General features: G+C 32.8%; 1 protein-coding gene across 7 annotated transcripts in view; it reads left to right on the plus strand.

Annotated features, from left to right (window-relative positions):
* Positions 1-23,496, plus strand: part of LOC114331795 (cytohesin-1) — a 304,207-nt gene that overhangs the window by 254,656 nt on the left and 26,055 nt on the right. For all 7 annotated transcript variants that reach the window (XM_028281457.2, XM_050650398.1, XM_050650399.1 and 4 more), the window contains one exon: positions 21,371-21,702. In XM_028281457.2, the coding sequence (XP_028137258.1) occupies positions 21,371-21,702 (332 nt within the window). The remainder of the gene's footprint in view (positions 1-21,370; positions 21,703-23,496) is intronic.

Genomic DNA, 23,496 nt, shown 5'->3' on the forward strand with positions numbered 1-23,496 from the left:
TCTAGGCGAAGAAATTACTTTGGCTCTGGAACAGAACAGAAGAAGAAAATATTACTTACTCTTGGCTGATGAATCTCGTTTTGGAAGTTATAAGGGATGTATTCTTAACATTTCCGTTAAATTTAAGAGACCTCTAAAATTTAACTTTTAACGGTCCTCTAAAACTTTTAGGTTAGATTGACGTTCTGTAAACACATATTATGGGCTCTGTGCGTAAACACATATTATGGTGGGGATACACGAAACTATGTCAGCGCCCGTAGCGGCGAAATATGACAACTTTGGCGAATAATAATTGAATAATAATTGTTTTCAATAGATATTTCGCTTACCTTATTATTGCCGTTTTGATTTTTATTATTTATTTTTATATTTTCATACTGACTTTCTACCCTTTCCCGATCTGGTGGTTGGTGGTATATTCCCATCGTCATCTATTTCCATTTTGTATTACACACACACACACACACCACAAAAGTAATAGTTCAATAGACCCGGCTAATGTTAAAATCTGGTAATGGCCTAATTGCTTTCGATGTACACTTAATTAATGTTAACACCGACAACTAAACTATAACGAAAAAGTGAAGAAAAACCCTTAAAATTGATATTTTCTTCAAAGAACTTTAAATATCCGTTTTTTAATTTGACGTTTATTTGACACTCGAACTTATTGTTTGTATAATAATTTTTATCAAAAACGGTAAATAAAAATATTACATTAACGTCAAATATGTCATATGTGTATCATATGTTTAACGTCAAATTCATAGAGGTATATATTAACATAGAGTGAGCCCTCACTCCGCCACCACTGACGACAAGATCTCTTCGACTGGTTTGCGGTATCTCTTTCTAGCACAATGTATCGAGAAACATAACATGAAACTAAGTGGGGGTACGGGACGGCAAGTGAAATAAGGACTTTATTCTTCTTTTTTCTTTAATTATTATGACAAGTGACAAGACAACATAACCCAAATAATTTAATCCGGCCCTATTTCTATTTTTGAACAAAATGTTGGAAATATCTTAGTTTATTTTTAGTTCTAGCTTATTTATGGCTAGATTGAAAATCTGAATTTTCTAATATTGGTTCATGATTATCATCAGGGACTTGATTCGGTTCTTACTTAATCACTATTGTGATTCAATAATTTTAGGTCACTTTTAGGAGCTGAGTACTTCGTTGCAACTGTACTTTTCTTTCTGTTTGGATACTGCATTAAGGCATAATCTACATTGGCTTCTAAAAGATAATCCTTTTCAACTAAAGGATCAAACTTACTCATTCATAGAAATTTTCTTAGTAATACTTTGTCTGAATCTTTCATGAAGAAATAGAATTTCTGCTAGTTGATCTTCATTGATAAGTAAACACATGTTCATGATGTGTACAATTGGTTGCTGTAGACAGTAAACTTCATATAGAGTGCAGAGCATCTGGTATATAGAACATTTTTCCATTTAGTGATGTCTAAATTTCTGGTTTTCAATGCTAGATTCACTGCTTTCCATATAACTCCATTGTATCTTTTAACTTAACCATTTCCTTCAATATGGTGTTGTTCTACTTGAAGATATTCCTTTAGAGTGTAGGTAATTAATAAATTCTTGGTAAGTCAAGCTAGTCCCCCTGTCTGACTGGACGTATCTTAGCATGGAAATCTTGAAAATTCATCAATTTTTTTTTGTTCAGAATCTGTGAGGATACGTGAGAAAAAAGTAACGGGTCTTCCAGATTGACTCAGCATGATAGCAATAGCAAATTCATTCATGTATCTGTTTCAACAAAGAGAATTTATTTTTCATTAATTACTGTCCATAGAAGTGCAATATTGTATATCCCAAAATATTTATAGCTTTTGATTGTAGTGACATTTATTTTGATTTAAAGTTAACCCATATTTTTTAACGGCATTTAAAAACTTCAAATCATAGCTATCTCGATCCTCACCACTAACTGTTACGTCATCTAAATAAGCGTAAACCCCTTGTAGATTTTCTTTTTTATTGATAGAATCAATGGCTCTCTAAAAATATGATACTCCATTGGTCACCCCAAGAGGAATACGACAAAATTGGTAAAGGCATCCACTTTCCTCAAAAGCTGTACATGGTTTGTCAGATTCATGAATTGGCTATTCTCATTTAAAAAAATATTTGATTACGTCATCACGCCCAGATGGATGACGTCACTAGTATGTTGTATACAGTAGAACCCCGAAAATCCGAACTAATTGGGGGGACAGCCTGTTCGGATTCTGAAAAGTTCGGATTATTCGAAAGTCAGCCTAACCAGTAATTCAAAGCTCTCCTGCAAAACGTGTAACCTGGCTATGAGAAAACCGAAGTAAATTTATGTTTAACCTTTATAAGCACTACATATAAAGTACCTACGTATTTATTTTTAAGAAATTTTAAATGTCAAAGTCCTACGAATCCAATATTGTTCAATTTTCTGGTTATACTTTGTATAATAAACATGTATTTAAGTTTTTGTCTTGAATTTTTAAAAAAATTTTCACTTTCCGTTAGTTTGGATTTGCAGGGTTCTACTGTATGTCAAAAATATATATGAGGGGGGCAAAATATATTGAATAACCCTGTACATCAAGAAATTTACTACCAACGTCTCTGTTACTGAATATATCACTAAGTACAGGGCAACCTATTTAAAACTTAAAAAATCAGCTAAAAAATTAAACTATCAAAATCATCTGAGAAGCTTTAAAAGTGTTGCAAAAGAAATTTGGTCCATAATAAACAATCTTCTTCGAAATCAAACTCACAAAGCTCAAACATTTTCCCTTCCAGACCATGAATACTTTATTAATGTGAGTAAAATTATAACATCAACTATTTTGTCACAAGAGATCAATTTTGTTAAGATCCGATTTCCTATCTCCCTAATTCAAGAAAGGTCTCAAATTCATTATTTATAAGACTAGTTGATTAATCTGAACTGATCCAAACAATCAATAGTATCAAAAGCAAATCTTCCTGTAGTACTGATGGACTATCCATAAAAATTGTCTCAAATCTCCCAGAAAATGTGTTGGGAGTCCGCATCCCACTAATGACTCTTTTAAGGGGCTATCCTAGTGTAAAAGAACGAAATTCACATACTTTTTTTGGGAATATCTAAAATAAAAAGTACTGTACCAATTGTTTTGAAAATTTGCATGACTATTTATTATAAAAAGAAGTACAAGTAAAACAATTTTCATAAAAAAAAATAATGAAAATTTAACGATTTATGCCCTATCTACTGGCACAGTGAAAATAAAAAACATGGCTCCACTGCTGCAGCGATTGGGACTAATAGAGATCCTGAATTATAAAATTGCAAATACATATTGATTATTGAAATATTAGTTATTTCCTATACCATCAATTAGGATTTTTGGAAAAATGACGAAGTGTTGAAATTTTTTTAAATTAGCTAGAACATTTTCAGTTTCAAAAACCGCCAAATTGACATTTTTTATCCGATTAAAAAAATCCCTATTTGATGGTATAGAAAATAACCTATATTTCAATAATAACTTTTGATATTTTATGTTTCAGGATCTCTTTTAGTCCCAATCACTGCAGCAGTGGAGCTATGTTTTTATTTTCACGGTGCTAGTAGATGGCGAATAAATCGTTTAATTTTCAATATTTTTTTATGAAAATTGTTTCACATGTACTTTTTATAACAAATGTTCAGTAGTAATAACCCGAGGACATTGATAATTGTTCGAAAAATTTTTATAACAGATTTCGAAAGCTTGTTGCTTGGAAACAGACCGACGCCGTAGGCGGAGGTCTGTTGCCTGTAAGCAACAAGCTTGAGAAAGTTGTTAAAAATTTTTTGAGCATTTATCAATGTTCGAGGGTTATTCGGATAGAAAATTTTTTGCTGATATAAAATTAATAATAATTTCATTAATATTCTCATCAGTATTACAACCAAATCGTGACATTTTGAAATATTGAATATTTGAAATGTCAAAATTGAAATGAAACGAAATGTAGGTATCCATAGCTACATGATTGAGTGAAAACAGCCCATGGGATCTGTTTTCAGTATAATGTTGGTTTTATTGGTTGTATTCAATCAGATGACCACAAATTAATTGATTTCATTGGATTTCTAATTGAGCAAAAAATTTTCAAAATAATTGGTACAGTACTTTTTATTTTAGAAATTCCCAAAAAAGTATATGAATTTCATACTTTTACACTAGGATAGCCCCTTAAGAAAGGTAAATTTCTAGAGCTGCCTAAAGACAGCCATCATTATTCCTCTTCATAAGGGTGGTGAAAAATCTAATGCCTGCAATTATAGACCTATTGCATTACTACTGGTACTCTCAAATAGGACTCATATTACACAAGTATAAAAACTTGTTGCTGGTATGAGCACATTGTGTAAATGTTAGGATTTAAAGAGGATATAAAAACCTTCAATACAATTATGAGCGTTAGTCTCTTTATATCCTAACATTTTTTTTGTTATTGTTTTAGTTTATTATTGTTTTTTATGACTCTGTAAGTTTTGTGTATAAATTGTACAATTTTCCATGACAATAAAGCATTTTTCTATTCTAAGTTGTCTATTTGTTAAACCAAAGCATTGATTATTATTACAAAATATTAATATAATCAATTAAATAATAATATTAATCTCACAAACAATATAGGAAGTATAGTTAAAAAGAATAAACATAGTAATCCACAAGGAAATAAATCTGCACATAGTTATAGCCCAAAGTAACTTCTGTTGTTTATCCAAATCTTCAATAGTCAAAAACATTTGTGTAAAATTAGATTCCAGAAGTTTCTCCTTTTCCTACATTTAAAATAGCTGGTGTTTATTCTTAAAAACAACAAATACATAAATAAAAACTCTAAATTGTATACCATAAAAAATCATACAAATATGACAAAATATCACAAGAGTATTTTAACATTATTTAAGGACAATTGCCATAATAAGCCACAACAAAAATGTATTAAGCGAAAAAGCTATAGAGCTGAAACAGGAAGTTGCTATGTTTGGTCTATATATTAATGAAAGTAAAAAAAAATACCTAAATGGAATATAACAACGGATTCTTATCGGTAATAAGAAGTGTTTTTATGCATACAAAGACGTACTGAAAAGTAAGTTACTGTTACTGAATCGTGAGTATAAGCTTAGAATCTACAAAACAGTAATTACACCAGTGGTCACATATGGATGTGAAATGTGGACCATCTCAACCACTAATGAAAATCAACTGAGAATATTTGAGCGTAAAATACTAAGGAACATATTTGGACCAACACATTGTAGAGATGGTTCATGGATAATTAAAATGAACCACAAGCTGAATGAACTAATGCAGAGCGCAGATATTGTTAGATTTGTAAAGTGTCAAAGACTAAACTTTCTTGGTCGCTTAGAAAAAATGTCAGATAATCGAGCTGTGATGTCAGAGATGGAAGCCCCAAGGAAATATAACAAGAGGAAGGCCCTGTAACAGATGGATAGACGATGTAGAGAAGGATCTTAAAACCATAAATATCAGGCAGTGGTGCAGGAAAGTAGCGACAGGGCAGAATAGAAGAATGCTGTTAAGCAGGCAAAGATTTACAAATGGTTGTAGTGTCATTAGAAGAAGAAGATTTAAGGACAGTTTAGGCAGGCTATATGCATTAAGGCATTATTAAGCTTTGCATTTAACCATATTGTAATACACTATATCTTACATGGTCAAGCATGATTTTCTTTACATAACCCTTGTTCTAAACTAGAACCGAATTGGTAAGTACATATATATTTTTATTGTAGACATTTTAAAAACTTATTACTTAGTTGAATTACTTTAAACTTACCACTTATAAAATGTTTACTACATACTCTCATATTTTAATTTGTGGTCTGTTCTCTTTATTGCTTTTATCCAATGTTCCTGCCTTTGTTTGGATAAAATTCATTTAAATGTATTGCATGGGGGAAATGTATAGCCTTGGGAACAGTAAAAAGTGAGGATTTTATCCCTGTCTGTCCTATTCCCGCAATTTACAGGCTTCTCAAGAAAGCCCTTGCTACAAGTCGGTCAAACACAAGGAAAGGTGTTTTTTCTTTTTTACACACAAACAAATTGACACAAACTGATAATTACTATGGGATAATTCAGTTCTGTAGGCTATAAACAACTTTATATTTAATTTACTATCACAATTTCGCTGCACAATTAACAATAAAAAACAAAACCAAACAGAATATTCGTCTAACAACATCTACAAATAAATGTCATGTCAATGTCCAATGTAAACAGTGACTAAATAAAAATAACAGTAAAGACATCAGCTAACTTCGTACTTCTCCTAACTTAAAAATGACGTTTATCATACTGTCGCAGCTTTACTATGTGTAAGAGTGAAGTAGCACTAATCCAAAGAAAAAAGATGGTGTCGTCACTTCGCTCCGAATGATACTCTCTCTATGTCAATATATACCTCTATGGTCAAATTGTGTTCGCCAAAAATTTCAGGCGACTACGCTAGGTGTCGCGTCAGTCAGGCACGGAGCGAATATAAGATCGCTAAAATAATTTTTAGAGAGGTGTCTTCTAAACTAAAAGGTTTTGAAGTAAATTCTGCAACGTCGCACGTTTATCGTGTTTAAACTACTTTTAACCTAGAAATTTACCAAAAACTGACTGTCTGAGGCCAAAAAACTTAAGAAAGAAGAAATTGACAGTTTGCTAGAAAATAATATTTATTTTATTAATTATTTTTTAGTAAAACTGATATTTTCCAATTAAACATGTTTATTTATAAAGTTATTCATTAAAATATTGCTGAAAAATTGCATTTCATATTTGTTTTCCTCTTCTCAAATGATTTCGGTGAAATGTTCTATTGTCAGTTACATTAAGGTCATTTTCCTCATCTGGATCTGGTTCTGAGCCTTCTGGATCTTCATTTTTATAAAAATTTGATATGTTTTGTAATGTACCATAATTATAAATAATTTTTCCTGCGTTAATAGGATTATATAATTTAATACACACACGATGCTTTAACAAACATCTTTATTTCAGCACTTCAATTTTTCAATCACATTTCTACTTCTTATGAAATGGTAACTGTAATAATTACTTTCATTTCAATTACATACTTTTTGTTTTTGTTGTAATTACTCTGGGCTAATTAGCAAAATACAAGGAAAAGTTATTTACCAGCAATTTTATTGCTGGAATCGAATCTTATTATTGTATGTATTAATAATATAGATATGCAAAGTCCGCAGATAGTGTGCTACTTTTTTTATAAACAAAATGGCGCCCGAAAATCGTGTTTTTTTCAATTTCTGCTCTGTAACTCCAAAATTTTAACATTAGACCAAAAACACCCAAATATAAATTCACCGAAATTAAATTCTGCATAGAGACGTATTTTTTTCGATTTACCTCGACGAAAACTTTCCCCGGAAAAAGCGGGTTTTTTCAACAAAATCTTTAATTTTCAACTAAACTTTTAGATAAGTAGTTGTCAATCAATAATTAAATAACTTGGTAACGTAAAAGCCCTTTCCGTATATATTATAATTCCAGAAGTCTATGGAAATTGAATGAACAATTTAGCAACAATTAAAATGTTAATTAAAAATTTACGGTCGCTATAATAACGACAGTAATTATGATGCATAAGAATAACCATGATTTTTTCATAAAAGGACACTATACCTATCTAATGTACTTTACAGAATTGAAATTGAACTATTTAAGCGGCCTCAGGAATATTTTAAAATTATAAACAATTTTTTGGTTTATAAACAAATAGAATATCTCGGGAAATATTAAACTAAATTAAATTGTGAAAACAGTATTTAAAAGGCAGTGACAGGACGCTTCTTTTAAAAGAAAAGACGTTTAATTATGACGAGTGGTTCCTGAGATACAACCGGTCAAAGTTGACCGGAATTTACGGCAAAGATATAAACAATAGGATCATAATTTTCAAACCATTTTATTTACCTTTTTATTTTTGTCCTTTTTCTCCACACCAATTTTCATATCTTTAAAATTCTCATAACATATATTATTATGATAAAAACTATCGATAATACGTGTGAAAATTGCCAAAAATAGAAAAAATTCGAATCAAAAATTAGGTTAAAGAAAATGTAACCCTCAAAGTTCAAAATCGGTATACGTTAACAAAATGCATTTTTTCGGCTTCCCATGGAGCAATTTCCTTCATTCTTTTTTTGTTCCCTAATAACTCGAGTAGAGCCATCGAACTAACGCATTATTAAATGTCAAACTTGCTTTTGTTTTATTATAATAGATTAATTTATTTATAAGAACAGAAAATTACATATTTTTTCCAGTTGTAGGCTTTTTTTTTAGATAAACTTACTACAAGTGTACCTTTTAAAGTTAAAAACATAAATATTCTTAGTCCTGTCGCCAGGGGGGGTACAACGGCCTCGTTAATTCAGATGGACTTACTCAAGTTTTTTTTATGTATTTTGACCCGTAGAACACGAATTTTTTGGGTAACAGTTGATCCGGATGTCGATAAGATTGTTATAGACCAAGAACTTGAGGAATCAAATAACAGCGATTTTTGGCAAAACAAAACACTATTTTGTATTTTTTGGGCCATTTTAAGTAAAAAATATTTCTACAAGTTTTTTCGTAGGATGCACAGTTTTCGAGATAAACGCGGTTGAACTTTAAAAAAATCGAAAAATTGCAATTTTTGAACCCGAATAACTTTTGATTAAAAAATAAAATAGCAAGTCTGCTTACCGCATTTAAAAGTTTAAGTCAAATTATATCGGTTTTGATTATTTCCATTGGTAAAAATTTATTTTTTTATTGTTTAACAAAGCTATAAACACGTAGGGTTTCCCGTGCTTTTACATGTGTTTTAACGCATGTAACGTAGAAATAGTCTTGATTGCACTAGTACCTATTCTACCTACTCGTTCGATTTTAAATGAGAAATCATAGAAACATCACTCACGCACTAGTTGTTTGTAGCTTTGTTTAACAATAACACAATAAATTTTTAGCAATGCAAATAATCAAAACCGACATAATTTGACTTGAACTTTCAAAGGCGCTAAGCAGAATTGCTATTTTATTTTTTAATCAAAAGTTATTCGGGTTTAAAAATTGCAGTTTTTCGATTTTTTGAAAGTTCAACCGCGTTTATCTCGAAAACTGTGCATCCTACTAAAAAACTTGTAGAAATATTTTTTGCTTAAAATGACCCAAAAAATACAAAATATTGTTTTGTTTTGCCAAAAATCGCTGTTATTTGATTCCTCAAGTTCTTGGTCTATAACAATCTTATCGACATCCGGATCAACTGTTACCCAAAAAATTCGTGTTCTACGGGTCAAAATACATAAAAAAAACTTGGGTAAGTCCATCTGAATTAACGAGGCCGTTGTACCCCCCCTGGCGACAGGACTATCTCATTTGAAAGCTGTATAATTATTTAAACGATTTTTATTTAAACAAATTAAAATATTGTGTTATAATAAATAAATTAATTTATTATAACAAAAGAAAAGCAAGTTTGACATTTAATTATGCGTTAATTCGATGGGTCTACTCGAGTTACTTGGGAACAAAAAAAGAATGAAGGAAATTGCTCCATGGGAAGCCGAGAAAATGCATTTTTTTAACATATACCGATTTTGAACTCTGAGGGTTACATTTTCTCCAACCTAATTTTTGATTGGAATTTTGCTATTTTTGGCAATTTTCACACGTATTATCGATAGTTTTTATTATAATAATATATGTTATGAGGATTTTAAAGATATGAAAATTGGTGTGGAGAAAGAGGACAAAAATAAAAAGGTGATGGTTTGAAAATGATGATCCTATTGTTTATATATTTGCCGTAAATTTCGGTCAACTTTGACCGGTTGTATCTCAGGAACTACTCGTCATAATTAAACGTTTTTTCTTTCAAAAGAAGCATCCTGCCGCTGACTTTTGAGTACCGTTTTCACGATTTAATTTAGTTTAATATTTCCTGAGATATTCTATTTGTTTATAAGCCAGAAAATTGTTTATAATTTTTAAAATATTCCTGAGGCCGCTTAAATAGTGCAATTTCAATTCTGTAAAGTACATTAGATAGGTATAGTGTCTTTTTATGAAAAAATCATAGTTATTCTTATGCATCATAATTATTGTCGTTATTATAGCGACCGTAAATTTTTAATTAACATTTCAATTGTTGCTAAACCGTTCATTCAATTTCCATCGGCTTCTGGAATTATAATATATACGGAAAGGTCTTTTACGTTACCAAGTTATTTAATTATTGATAAACAACTACTTATCTAAAAGTTTAGTTGAAAATTAAAGATTTTGTTGGAAAAACCCGCTTTTTCCGGGGGAAAGTTTTCGTCGAAGTAAACCGGAAAAAACACGTCTCTATGCAGAATTTAATTGCGGTGAAATTTTATTTGGGTGTTTTTGGTCTAAAGTTAAAATCTTTGGAGTTATAGAGCAAAAATTGAAAAAAAAACACGATTTTCGGGCGCCATGTTGTTTATAAAAAAAGTAGCACACTATCTGCGGACTTTGCATATCTATATTATTAATATATACAATCATAAGATTCGATTCCAGCAATAAAATTGCTGGTAAATAACTTTTCCCAAAAATGGCCTATTCTCCGATAATCAGCCCAGACTAAATCTGAATTCAGCTCTTCAAAAAGAAACAAAAAATTTGTATTTTGTTATAGGCGTAGTACTTATGTTGATTGTGGAGTAAACTGAGACTTACCTTTCATTCTCTTTGCCTTATCCCTATGCGGGGTCGGCTTCCCTAATTGCATTTCTCCACACAACTCTATCTGGGGTCATAGCAATGTTAATCCCCTTTACCAACATGTCCTGCCTTATCGTCTCCCCCAGGTCTTCTTTGGTCTTCCTCTCCTACTCCTTCCAGGAATCTGCACTTCAGCTATTCTTCGTATTGGGTGATTAACGTTTTGGCATCAATTGGTGCCACACCTAGACTTCCCCTAATATACTCATTTCTAATTTTATCCTTCTTTGTCACTCCACTCATCCATCTAAGCATTCTCATTTCCGCCACATGCATTCGTTGTTCCTCTTTCTTTTTCACTGCCCAACATTCAGTTCCGTGCATCATAGCCGGTCTTATGGCTATTTTATAGAATTTTCCCTTCAGCTTCATTGGATTTTTTCTGTCACACAACACACCACTGGCTTCTTTCCACTTCATCCATCCAGCCCTAATTCTACTGCATGCATCTCCATCTATTTCTCCATTACTCTGTAATACCGATCCTAGGTACTTAAAAGTCTCTTTCACTATTTCCTATTAACACTACATCATCAGCATATTATTAAGCACCATGGAATACTACCCTGCAGTTTCGCTGTTATCTGGTCCAAAACTAATGAGAATAAATTAGGACTAAGCACCGAGCCTTGGTGCAATCCTACTTTCCCCTGAAATTTATCAGTCTCTCCCACACCTGTCCTAACACTAGTCGTTACTCCCTCATACATATCTCTCACAATCTTTACATATTCGCCAGGGACTCCTTTCTTATTGAGTGCCCACCACAGAATCTCTCGAGGAACTCTATTATATGCTTTCTCAAGATCGATGAATACCATATGAGCGTTGGTCTCTTTATTCCTGTATTTTTCCATCAATTGCCTTACAATGAAAATTGCATCTGTTGTTGGTCTGCCCTGCATAAAGCCAAATTGATTATCGGATATTTCGGTTTCTTCACGTATCGGTCTATCAATTACTCTCTCCCATATTTTCATGGTGTGGCTAAGTAGTTTTATAGCCCTGTAGTTTGTGCATTGTTGTATGTCTCCCTGGTTTTTGTAGACAGGTACTAATATACTGCTTCTCCATTCGTCTGGCATTTGTCCAACTTCCATAATCCTATTAAATAGACCTGCTAGCCACCTTATTCCTGTCTCTCCCAATGCTCTCCATACTTCCCCAGGAATATCATCTGGTCCGACTGCTTTTCCTTTCTTTATTTTTGAAGCGCTTGAGCCACTTCCTCGTTTGTTATTCTGGTAACCTTACCATTCTGAGACTTACCTTTCATTATTATTGATTAAACAAACTCTAATATGAAGTAAAACCACTTCTATATAATAGGTATAATTTAATAAAATCTTAAAAAATCCCAATGGATTGAATAAAATATGTTCATTCAGAACGTTTTCAGACCTATCAGTCCATCATCAGTGAATTCATAAATACCTGCTAACTAGCCCCAGAACCAAACAATGGTAGTAATTGTAATTCAATCTACATTATAATTTAAAATTTAAAAGGCGAAACGCCGATGTTAACAGATAACCTCTGGGAACATGGTGAAACTCTAAACGAGAACCTTAACCAACCATCTTGGGCCAACGATGTCTGCCAAGTAATAAATAGAGTTCCTAACTCTAATTTATGTCAAAGTAAATAATTATATCCGATTTAAGTTTGAAAGTTAATTTTCGGTGGTACGTTACAACAATATCCCTTAATTTTGAGGAGCAGTTGATCATTTTACATTGCCAAACGTCTTCTGGGTAACTTACAATATTATGTAGACTCGCTGAATGAATGTATTATTCAATAAAACTATCAATGAAAACGGTTCACAAGGTAATAATTTTCATTAGAGAATTCGTTCTTAAGGTTTGTGAAACGTTCTTAGTGAAACTTTCTGTTTCTTCTCTTTAAATAATTTGTTGTCGGAACTTTTCCCTGCATAATACACCAATTATATTTTCCATTCGAAATATATCAGATTCTGGAGCTCCCTCAAGAAAAACCAATGTAGTACTTAGTTCAATCTCTACTTTCAAGAGTCTATCTATAATATTAAAGACACTTCACAACACATGTCACATGTTGTTGATAGTCTCATATTTTGTGAATTGTGAAGTCTGTGTTTCTGGAGTATTTAGCTTTTAGTTAACGTATTCTGTTTAATATTTGAAAGCTTTACAATATTGTTGGAGTTGCAGTAGAGGTTGCGTGTGTTTTTTCCTTATTTTTTGTTATAGTTTCATATAGGAGGTGCCTCATAATTTCTTTTTCGATGAAGCTTTTATTTTTATTTATATTTTTCATGATATGAATACTATCACTTAAATGGTGTTTCATTTGTCTTTAGTAAGTAAAAAGCAATGATTTAGTGATTACATTACTTTAGCGGTGCGTAAATAATTACACAATACTCGTGTATGGTTACGCATTACATATAAATTTAAATAAATACACTAAAATCGGCTGTGGTATTTGCCAATTAGTGTGTTAATGTTAATGATTGTTTTAATTTACAACTAGACGTTTACACTTTACACCTTAGTAATTTTCTTATATGATAAAAAAATATTGGAAAAAAATGATTGTTTGCCTATGTATACCATACTATTTCTATACAATAAACAAGAATACTGATATAGGTGGTAATACAGATATGCCAAAGTAAAACAACCTTCGAACAATAATTCATATAGTTCTCGGTCAACGGGTGGTTTAATAATAGCATAATTATAAGTATCACATCTTACAGTAATGAATTATTTAATCGATACGACATTTAAAATACAATATATTATATATGTATAATGTATACAGTAGAACCCCGCAAATCCGCACCCCGCTAATCCGAACCTTCGGCAAATTCGAACAAACGGAAAGTGAAAAAAATTTAAAAATTCATTACAAAAATTTAAAAAATGTTTACTATACAGACTAAAAACATAACCATACGTCGATTCTCTTGTAGTCAATTGTAGTCCATAAATATTGTCCACACTCGTGCGAAAACGTTTGCAGCCCTAAGGAGGATTCGTAAAGAAGTCGGTCACTTTTTTCTGACGCATGAAGGTATAGCGAATTGACGCAGCGATGTTAAACCATTATTACGCATAAACATAATCGACCGGTAATGCAGCAGAGTTCTGCTCCACGTAACGTAGAGCCACACCCAGAGCTTTAGTGGCATCTGCGTGTGACACTCGATATGGCAGGGAAACTTCTTCCTCGCTTTCTTTATCTTCATTGGGGTTGCCTTGAGGTTGAACCAAGTCTACAATGTCTTCATCCATAAATTCTTGGTGCCCATTATTCTCAGCTTCAATCCATTCTGTAATTGCACTTTATTCTTCGTTTTCTCATCCTGTTGTACGACTTCTAGGAGGTCATCTTGTATTGGAGTGTGGAAAAATGGAACTTTTTCAAATTGTAAATCTAGCTAGCGCGTTAAGCAAGAAACCCATTATGAACGGCCGGCACGGCACAGCCCGGCCCGGCACAGGACAGTCCAAATTCATTTGTATAGTTTTAAATGCAACGTAACCCATTATGAGCGGCCGGTTCGGCCCGGCACAGGCCAGCACGCAAACGGAACGGCCAAAATTCTCCGAGGAGAATAAAATCTGTTGAAGTCGAACGGCCTGAACGGCCAGTCGGCGCCAGTGCGTCATAATTGGTAATAAGCAGATATATTGTTGATTTTTTAATTGAAAGCGTGTTGTTTCTTTTGAAATAAAATAATATGGACGAACTTTTCATTGAGAGTGTCAGAGAATACCCATTTTTGTATGATGCATCGGACTCAAGTTATCATGATAGTAAGAAAAAGGACATACATGGGTACAAATATCCGAAAATTTTGATCAGTGGACAGGTACGTACCTGGTATCTTTTAACCATGAATTCGTTTTTTAACATGATGCATATTCTTTAAAATTGTGTAGTTTATGTCTTTTAAAAACTTTTATTTTACGATAGTTTTTAAAATATATGATCATTTTTCCGGTGCCGTGCCGTGCCGGCCGTTACAAATGGGTTTTTGGACGTGCCGGCCTGTGCTGTGCCGTGCCGGGCTGTGCCGTGCCGGGCGTTCATAATGGGTTTCTTGCTTTTGCGACTAAACACAAATAATAACACTGGCTCTGCATCAGTGATATCAATCTGAGATGGGTAGACGAGGGACAGAGTGAAACAGGTGCAGTGACTTAAAAATCTACGATAACGAAAGCTTTGAAATATTAGTTAGGCTAACTTTCGGATAATCCGAACTTCTCGGAATCCGAACAGGCTGTCCCCCCAATTAGTTCGGATTTGCGGGGTTCTACTGTATATTAAATTAATATGATATATTATTATACATATATAATAGTATGACATCATTAATTCAATTTCTAAATATACTCTTCCATATACTTATTATTTATTTTTCTTAATATGTATGCGAGTTGGGTGTTATGAATAGGATTGTATCCAACTTGGTGTCTATGCATTTTGGATGTATCTTAGTTACGCGTGACGTTGCGACCCTGACAGAAATGATGGTGACTGTCGCAATTAGAATCAAACAAATTTACCTATTGAGCTGACACAACTATTACTATACAGTGCTCTAATCAAAAGTCCCCCCTCGTATCCTTTGGACGGTTATACTTATAATAGTGAAATTTGTAGGGAGAAAATAAACGGACGTAGGCTTCTTAACTAGATACAACAGGTGACGTTATAGTGACAGATGACGTTCAGAGCCACTGTGACCGATAATTTTAAATGGGATATTATGGCAAGTGATACCTCGTTTGAAAGGTATTAAAAATACCTATTCAGTCATACTAATTTTTTTCGGTTTAAGTTGATTTTGATTTTGCTAAATAAATTAAATAAATATAAAATTGATGAAAGGGTTGCCAATGCGAGTCCATTATACAATTGGATATAGTAATTGAGTCAATACTCGCAACAAAATATAAAATTGTAGTGTCGCATTTAATTAATACAAATTCAAATGTCCGCCTATGGTTTTTTTGGCAAAAAAGTTGACGTTTTTCAGTTCTCTAGTAGTTTTTAAGTCAACGTCAACCTTTTTGACAAGTAACCATAGGCAGAAGTTTGAATTTTTATTAATTAAATGTGAAACTACAATTATATATTTATTTCATTTATTCATCAGAGTGAGTTTAAACTGAAACAAAATTAGTATGACTGAATAGGTATTTTTAATACCTTTTTCAATACCAAACGAGTTATCACTTGCCATAAGGTCCTATTTAAAATTATCGGTCACAGCGGCTCTGTAACGTCATCTGTCACTCTTACGTCACCTGTTATGAGTAGTTAAGAAGCCTACGTCCGTTTATTTTCTCCCTCCAAACTTCACTATTATAAGTGTAACCGTTCAAAAGATACGAGGGGTGGAACGGACTTTTGACTAGCACTGTAGAAACAATGCCTATAGTAGTTGAGTAGTACGCAAAAATAATTGCACTATGAACATTACTAATGCATACCATGAATAATATGATCATTTGTATTAGTTCATGCGCAAATTGTTTAGTACGCTCATTAAACTTATTAAAATAACGATGGCAAATATATAAAAATATGCATTCTAACCATAAATAATAGAGATAATAATTGTCATTAAATGTTGATAAATTTTCGAAAAAAGAACATGTGCAATGAAAATGGATGCTTGTAATTTGATATGCTATTCCATTTTCCTAAATGACAAGTTTAATGGATTAAATGTTTTCTTATATCAGTTATATTGATGCACCTAGAGATTAGAATATTTTTAATGTTTCATATGTTTAATGTAAAGTTCATAAGAAAATCTAAGTTTAGAAAGAAATAATGCATTATTTCCTAAAGAAATTTTAACACAAATTTGAAATTTTGGGACCTTCCAACTCACAGAATAATGATTTGATATCTGTAAATGGTTTCAATAGGTTTCACAATTTTATTTTTACTCTCTAAAACGAGCTGTTAAATACATATTATTATGAAGAAGATACAAGAGAAAATATATTATGATTCTTTACTATTATCCCATCTCTTGTTGAATATCTTCTTCATATTAGCTTAAATTAATAAATTGTACTACATTACTTTTTTTTATAATTATTATACAGGGTGTGACAAAAATACAGGTCATAAATGAAATCACATATTCTGGGACCAAAAATAGTTCGATTCAACCTAGCTTACCTTAGTACAAATGTGCACATAAAAAAAGTTACAGCCCTTTGAAGTTACACAATGAAAATCGATTTTTTCCAATATATCGATAAGTATTAAAGATTTTTTATTGAAAATTAATATTTGGCATTCTTATGGCAAGAACATCTTAAAAAAATAGTGAAATTTGTGCATCCCATAAAAATTTTATGGGGTTAAACCCCCAAACTTTTGTGTACGTTCCAATTAAATTATTATTGTGTTACCATTAGCTAAACACAATGTTTCTAAAAGTTTTTTGTCTCTTAGTACTTTTTCGATAAGCCTGTTTTTATCGAGATGTGGCTTCTTTTTAATATGTACATAAATACATTCTTTTTAATATGTACCTAAACATATACATAAATTATAAATAAAGTTTCGTATTATTACCAGGTTTCTATAATCGTACTTAACCATAAATATACAAATATGTGGTGGATTTGGCAAATATTCAAAATATCTCGATAACAAAAATGGCTTTTCGAAAAAATACTAAGAGGCAAAAAAGTTTTAAAATCATTGTTTTTAACTAATGGTACCACAATAATAACTTAATTGGAACTCACACAAAAGTTTGTGGGGTTTTGTTCCCCCATACTTTTGCCAGATTTTTTTTAGATCTTCCTGCCATAAGAATGCCGTTTTCATATCCATTTTCAATAAAAAATCTCTAATAGTTTTCGATATATTGTAAAAAATCGATCTTCATTGTGTAACTTCAAAAGGCTGTAACTTTTTTTATGTGCACATTTGTACTAAGGTAAGTTAGGTTCAATCGAACTATTTTGGTCCCAGAATATGTGATTTAATTTATGACCTGTATATTTGTTACACCCTGTTTATAACTGTTTGTTACCACAAACAACTTTTATTTAATAATAATTAGCGCCTCGAACCTCGTAGGCCCATGGCCTGATTGACCATTCTCCCCCATTCCTTCTTGTCCATTGCTTTTATCCTCCAATTTGTAACGAGTCGTTTTAGATCATCTTCTACATCCATTTTTCACCTTGTTCTGGGTCGGCCCCTTCTCTGACGTCCTCCAATTGTACTTGACAGTAGCATTTTCGGTAGTCTACCCTCTGCACTCTGCATCCTCTGTATGTATTCTAGCCAACTGTTGAGTTATTGTTACTGCTAATAAAAAAAAATACAGGCACTCGTGGGAGTGCCGACAGAAGTGAAAACTTCTTATAGTATATAAATTACGAGCTCAATGCTTTTACCCCATCCTAAAAGAAGTGCTATACCTATAATACCATATACGATATACGCGATGCGTATGCCCTATGCTATTTATGTATACATACACGTAATTTATATATGTACAAAATTTATTTCAGCGAAGTGATGACGGTCGTAAATTCAATACTTTTTCTATATCCAAAAAGTGCACCACGTCCCTCAAGAAGTTTTCACTTCAAATATTTATTTCGTCGAAGCGATTACGGCCCTAATTCAATACTTTTCCTCAATACAAAAAGTGCACAACGTCCTTATAAAAGTTTTCACTTAAAAAATTTATTTCGTCGAAGCGATGACGGTCGCTAATTTAATAATTTTTCCTTATCCAAAAAGTGCACAACGTTCCTCAAGAAGTTTTCACTTCAAAAATTTATTTCGTCGAAGCGATTAAGGTTGGCTAATATAATATTTTCCCCATCCAAAAAGTGCACAACGTCCTTCAAGAAGTTTCCACTTCAAAAATTGATTTCATCAAAGCGATGACGGTCGCTAATTTAATACTTTTTTACATCGAAAAAGTGCACAACGTCCCTAAATAAGTTTCACTTCAAATATTTATTTCGTCGAAGCGATGACGGTCCCTAATTCAATACCTTCCCCCCATCCAAAAGTGCACAAGGTTCCTAAAGAAGTTTTCACTTCAAAAATGTATTTTGTCGAAGCGATGACGGTCGCTAATTTAATAATTTTTCCCCATCCAAAAAGTGCACAACGTCCCTAAAGAAGTTTTCACTTCAAAAATGTATTTCGTCGAAGCGATAAAGGTCGCCAATTTATATTTTTCCCCATCCAAAGGTGCACAACGTCCTTCAAGAAGTTTCCACTTCAAAAATTGATTTCATCAAAGCGATGACGGTCGCTAATTTAATGCTTCTTTCCATCGAAAAAGTGCACAACGTCCCTAAAGAAGTTTCACTTCAAATATTTATTTCGTCGAAGCGATGACGGTCCATAATTCAATACTTTTCCTCCATCCAAAAAGTGCACAACGTCCCTCAAGAAGTTTCCACTTCAAAAATTGATTTCATCAAAGCGATGACGGTCGCTAATAAATGATTTTTTTCATCGAAAAAGTGCACAACGTCCCTAAAGAAGTTTCACTTCAAATATTTATTTCGTCGAAGCGATGACGGTCCATAATTCAATACTTTTCCTCCATCCAAAAAGTGCACAACGTTCCTCAAGAAGTTTTCACTTCACGAATTTATTTCATCGAAGCGATGACGGTCGATAATTTAATACTTTTTTCCATCCAAAAAGAGCACAACGTCCCTAAAGAAGTTTTTACTTCAAATGTTTATTTCGTCGAAGCGATGACGGTCGCTTATTTATTACTTTCTCCCCATCCAAATTTAATAATTTTTCCCATCCAAAAAGTGCACAACGTCCCTAAAGAAGTTTTCACTTCAAAAATTTATTTCGCCGAAGCGATGACGGTCGCTAATTTAATACTTCTTCCCCATCTAAAAAGTGCACAACGTCCCCAAAAGAAGTTTTCACTTTAAAAATGTATTTTGCCGAAGCGATGACGGTCGCGATGACGTTCGCTAATTCAATACTTTTCCCTATCTAAAAAGTGCACAACGTCCCTAAAGAAATTTTCACTTCAAAAATTTATTTCGTCGAAACGATGACGGTCGCTAATTTAATAATTTTTCCCCATCGAAAAAGTGCACAACGACCCTCAAGAAGTTTCCACTTCAAAAATTTATTTCTTCGAAGCGATGACGGTCGCCAGTTTAATACTTTTTCCCGTCCAAAAAGTGCACAACGTCCCTAAAGAAGTTTTCACTTCAATACATATACGTACAAAATTTATTCCGCCGAAGAGATGACGGTCGTGAAATAAATTTTTTTTCCCTATCGAAAAATAGGTTTTACATTTATTTTAAATTTAAATACTTCAAAACAATTTATGTATAGATACACATAATATAGATACGTACAAAATTTATTTCGTCGAAGAGATGACGGTCGCGAAATAAATCTTTTTTCTCCATCCTAAAATAGGTTTTACATTTATTTTAAATTTAAATACTTCTATACAATTTATATATACATACAAATAATATATTGCATAAGCGATGACGGTCGCAATGACGGTCGCGATGACGGTCGCGAATTCAATGCTTTTTCCCCTATCCAAAAATCGCACAACGTCCCTAAAGAAGTTTTCACTTCAAAAATATAGTATGCTGGGCTCCCCCTATACATTTTTATTTGACCTGATCCAAACGCCGTTTTCCATTTTTCCTTCAAATGTTTTCCTTAGTACTTTTCGTTCCCCAATCTGCACCATTTCTTTTGTTTTTTATTTAATGTCATGTCTCTGATGCATAAGTTGCTATAGGCCTAATAATTCTCAACTTGGTACGTCTTGATATGACTTTATTTCTTAGTAACCTATTATTTAATGCATAAACACACTTGCTTTCATTAGTCTATTTTGGATTTCTTCTTCTACATTTGGTTTTCGTGTTATAATAATAATTATTGTTCCTAGATACTCGAACCTCTCAACTTCCTCACAGGAGCGTCATTTGAAATTTTGTTTGGGGGGGGGGGGGCAAGCACTATATATACAATACATTATATATGATGTTATGATGAATATTGATGTATTTTTTGTAAATTTCAGTCATTTTTTAGGGCCAGGGGGGGGGCAAATGCCCCCCTGGACGCCCAAATGACGCCCCTGCTTCCTCAAATCTATATGTATTATTATTTGATTGTACTGTTAAATCCAATCCTTTCCTCTTGCATATTATTGATCTCTATGCCTTTTTGTTCTAAATTAATTTTTTGCAAATTTGTTAAATATGATGAGCACCGCTTTTATATATCTATAAACATATTTTTTATTCAATATTCAGTCAATACTAGGATTAACATAAAAATGATTGTAAATATGTCACAAAAAAATAAGAAGCAAACACAAATGTGTCGTAATTATGTAACTTTCCAAGCATTTTTGATTTGTTTCTTATATTATTTTTTCTTATTCTACTTTTGCTTGATATCCCAATTTAATTTAAGCGTATCCATTAAAAAAATTTGTTTTGTTACAGCAACTCAAAGATGACCTCTGTGAAGTTGTGTCTGAAATGGAGTCCCTCGACTCAGGCGAGGAGGGCAAAAATAGCAACAAGACCAAAATGATGTCAATAGGTCGAAAGAAGTTCAACATGGATCCCAAGAAGGGTATTGAATATTTGATAGAGAAAGGTCTGTTACAGAATACAGCGGAAAGCGTTGCCCAGTTTCTACATAAGGGCGAAGGGCTGAATAAGACTGCTATTGGTGATTATTTAGGAGAAAAAAACGATTTTAACGAGCAAGTTTTACAAGCATTTGTTGAATTACACGATTTTACCGATTTAATTTTAGTGCAGGCTTTAAGGTAAGAACATTTGGTATTTATTTACAAATTTACAAAAGTAGTTTTATTTACAAAAGTAGTTTTTTCCAAATTATTACGTATATTATACTACTTATATAGTTATAAAAAATATTTAACCTCAAGCTGAAACTGACAAATTGAAATCTAATCTAATCAAACCTAAACATCCATCCTTGGATATAGGCCTCCTCTTCCTTCTTCCATGCCTCTCTGTCTTGGGTAATTTGAATCCATTTTGACCCTTTCTTCAGCTCGTCTGACCATCGCATTTGTGGCCTTCCCCTTTTTCGTTTGTTGTTCCACGGTCTCCAATGTATAATCGTCTTAGTCCATCTTTCATCCTTCTGACTTAGAGCGTGTCCGACGAACTTCCATTTAAGCTTTGCTACTTGGGTTGAGACATCTTTCACTTTTGTTTTGTTACGGATCCATTCGATTCTTTTCCTGTCTGATAGTTTAATGCTCAGCATTTGTCTTTCCATGGATCTTTGTGTCTTTGCTATTTTTTCCTTTATAAACGTCCATGTCTGAGAGCCATATATGAGGACAGGGAGTATACATTGATTGAAGACTCTTGTTTTTAGGTGTTGGTGGTATTTTCTTTTCTTTAGAATGTAAGACAGTTTTCCGAATGATGCCCAGGCCAATCTTATTCTTCTCTTTATTTCTTCGGTCTGATTTTCTTTATTTAATTTAGTAATTTGTCCTACAATATATAAACTCTTTTACTTGTTCTATTCTTCTTTGTGCCACGGTAATTATTAGTTCTTCTTGTTGATATGTCATGGTTTTTGTTTTACTGTAATTTATCTTCAGTCTTATCTTTGTCGATTCTCTATCTATTCAAATTGAAAATTATACATAAATTAGCAAGAATCACATATTCCTGACATTTCGTTTGAAAATGGGGCAGATAGTGTCAATTAGCGTCAGTGATGTTAGGAGACTAGAACCATTTTCGCATTGCTTTTGATAAGTAGTTGCTAATAGGTCTGGATCCCGCGTATGAAAAAAAAGTTGATTAATAGCAAGCTGAAAATTTGTTAATAGCTTAAGGGTGTCTAGTCGGATAAACTTTGATATATGGGAACATTGGAACAGGGGCAGTTTTAACTGTGGAACAGGTTAAAAATTTGGAACGGTCACACCACGAAAACGGCACATTTATTTTGTCCGACAGAACAGATTTAAACTCTCCGAACAGAGATTAAACTCTCATGCAAAAATCAGACTGCTATTTATCACCTGTCCTAATTCCTGTCATTTGACATATTCTACATGTTCCACTCATTAAAACGCCCATTTGGTGATAAATAGCAGTCTGATTTTTGTGTGAGAGTTTAATCTCTGTTCGAAGAGTTTAATATCTGTTCTGTGGGACAAAATACATGTGCCATTTTCGTAGTCTGACTGTTCTAACTCCCCTGTTCCAGTGTTCCCATATATCGAAGTTTGTCCGACTAGACACCCTTAAGCTATTAACAAATTTTCAGCTTGCTATTAATCAACTTTTTTTTTTCATACGCTGGATCCAGACCTATAAGGAAATGCGAGGAAGAAAACATTCCAGACCACAGCATATGCCATTTTCATGAGTTGATCTTCGATTTTTTTTATTTCGCTGTTTCCTTTTTCTCGTAAATCCATAAACTTGACCTTCTAGTGTTATAAAAATGTGATCGCTGTGACTTGTGAAACATCTATCGCAATTTTTTATGGAACATTCGATATTCCCTCCCCTTTCATTTAACGCCTCAAACGTATGTTTGTAATGCCGCCATGTTTAATTTTTCT

This window comes from Diabrotica virgifera, chromosome 5, assembly GCF_917563875.1.
Source record: "Diabrotica virgifera virgifera chromosome 5, PGI_DIABVI_V3a".
Classification (NCBI taxonomy): domain Eukaryota; kingdom Metazoa; phylum Arthropoda; class Insecta; order Coleoptera; family Chrysomelidae; genus Diabrotica; species Diabrotica virgifera.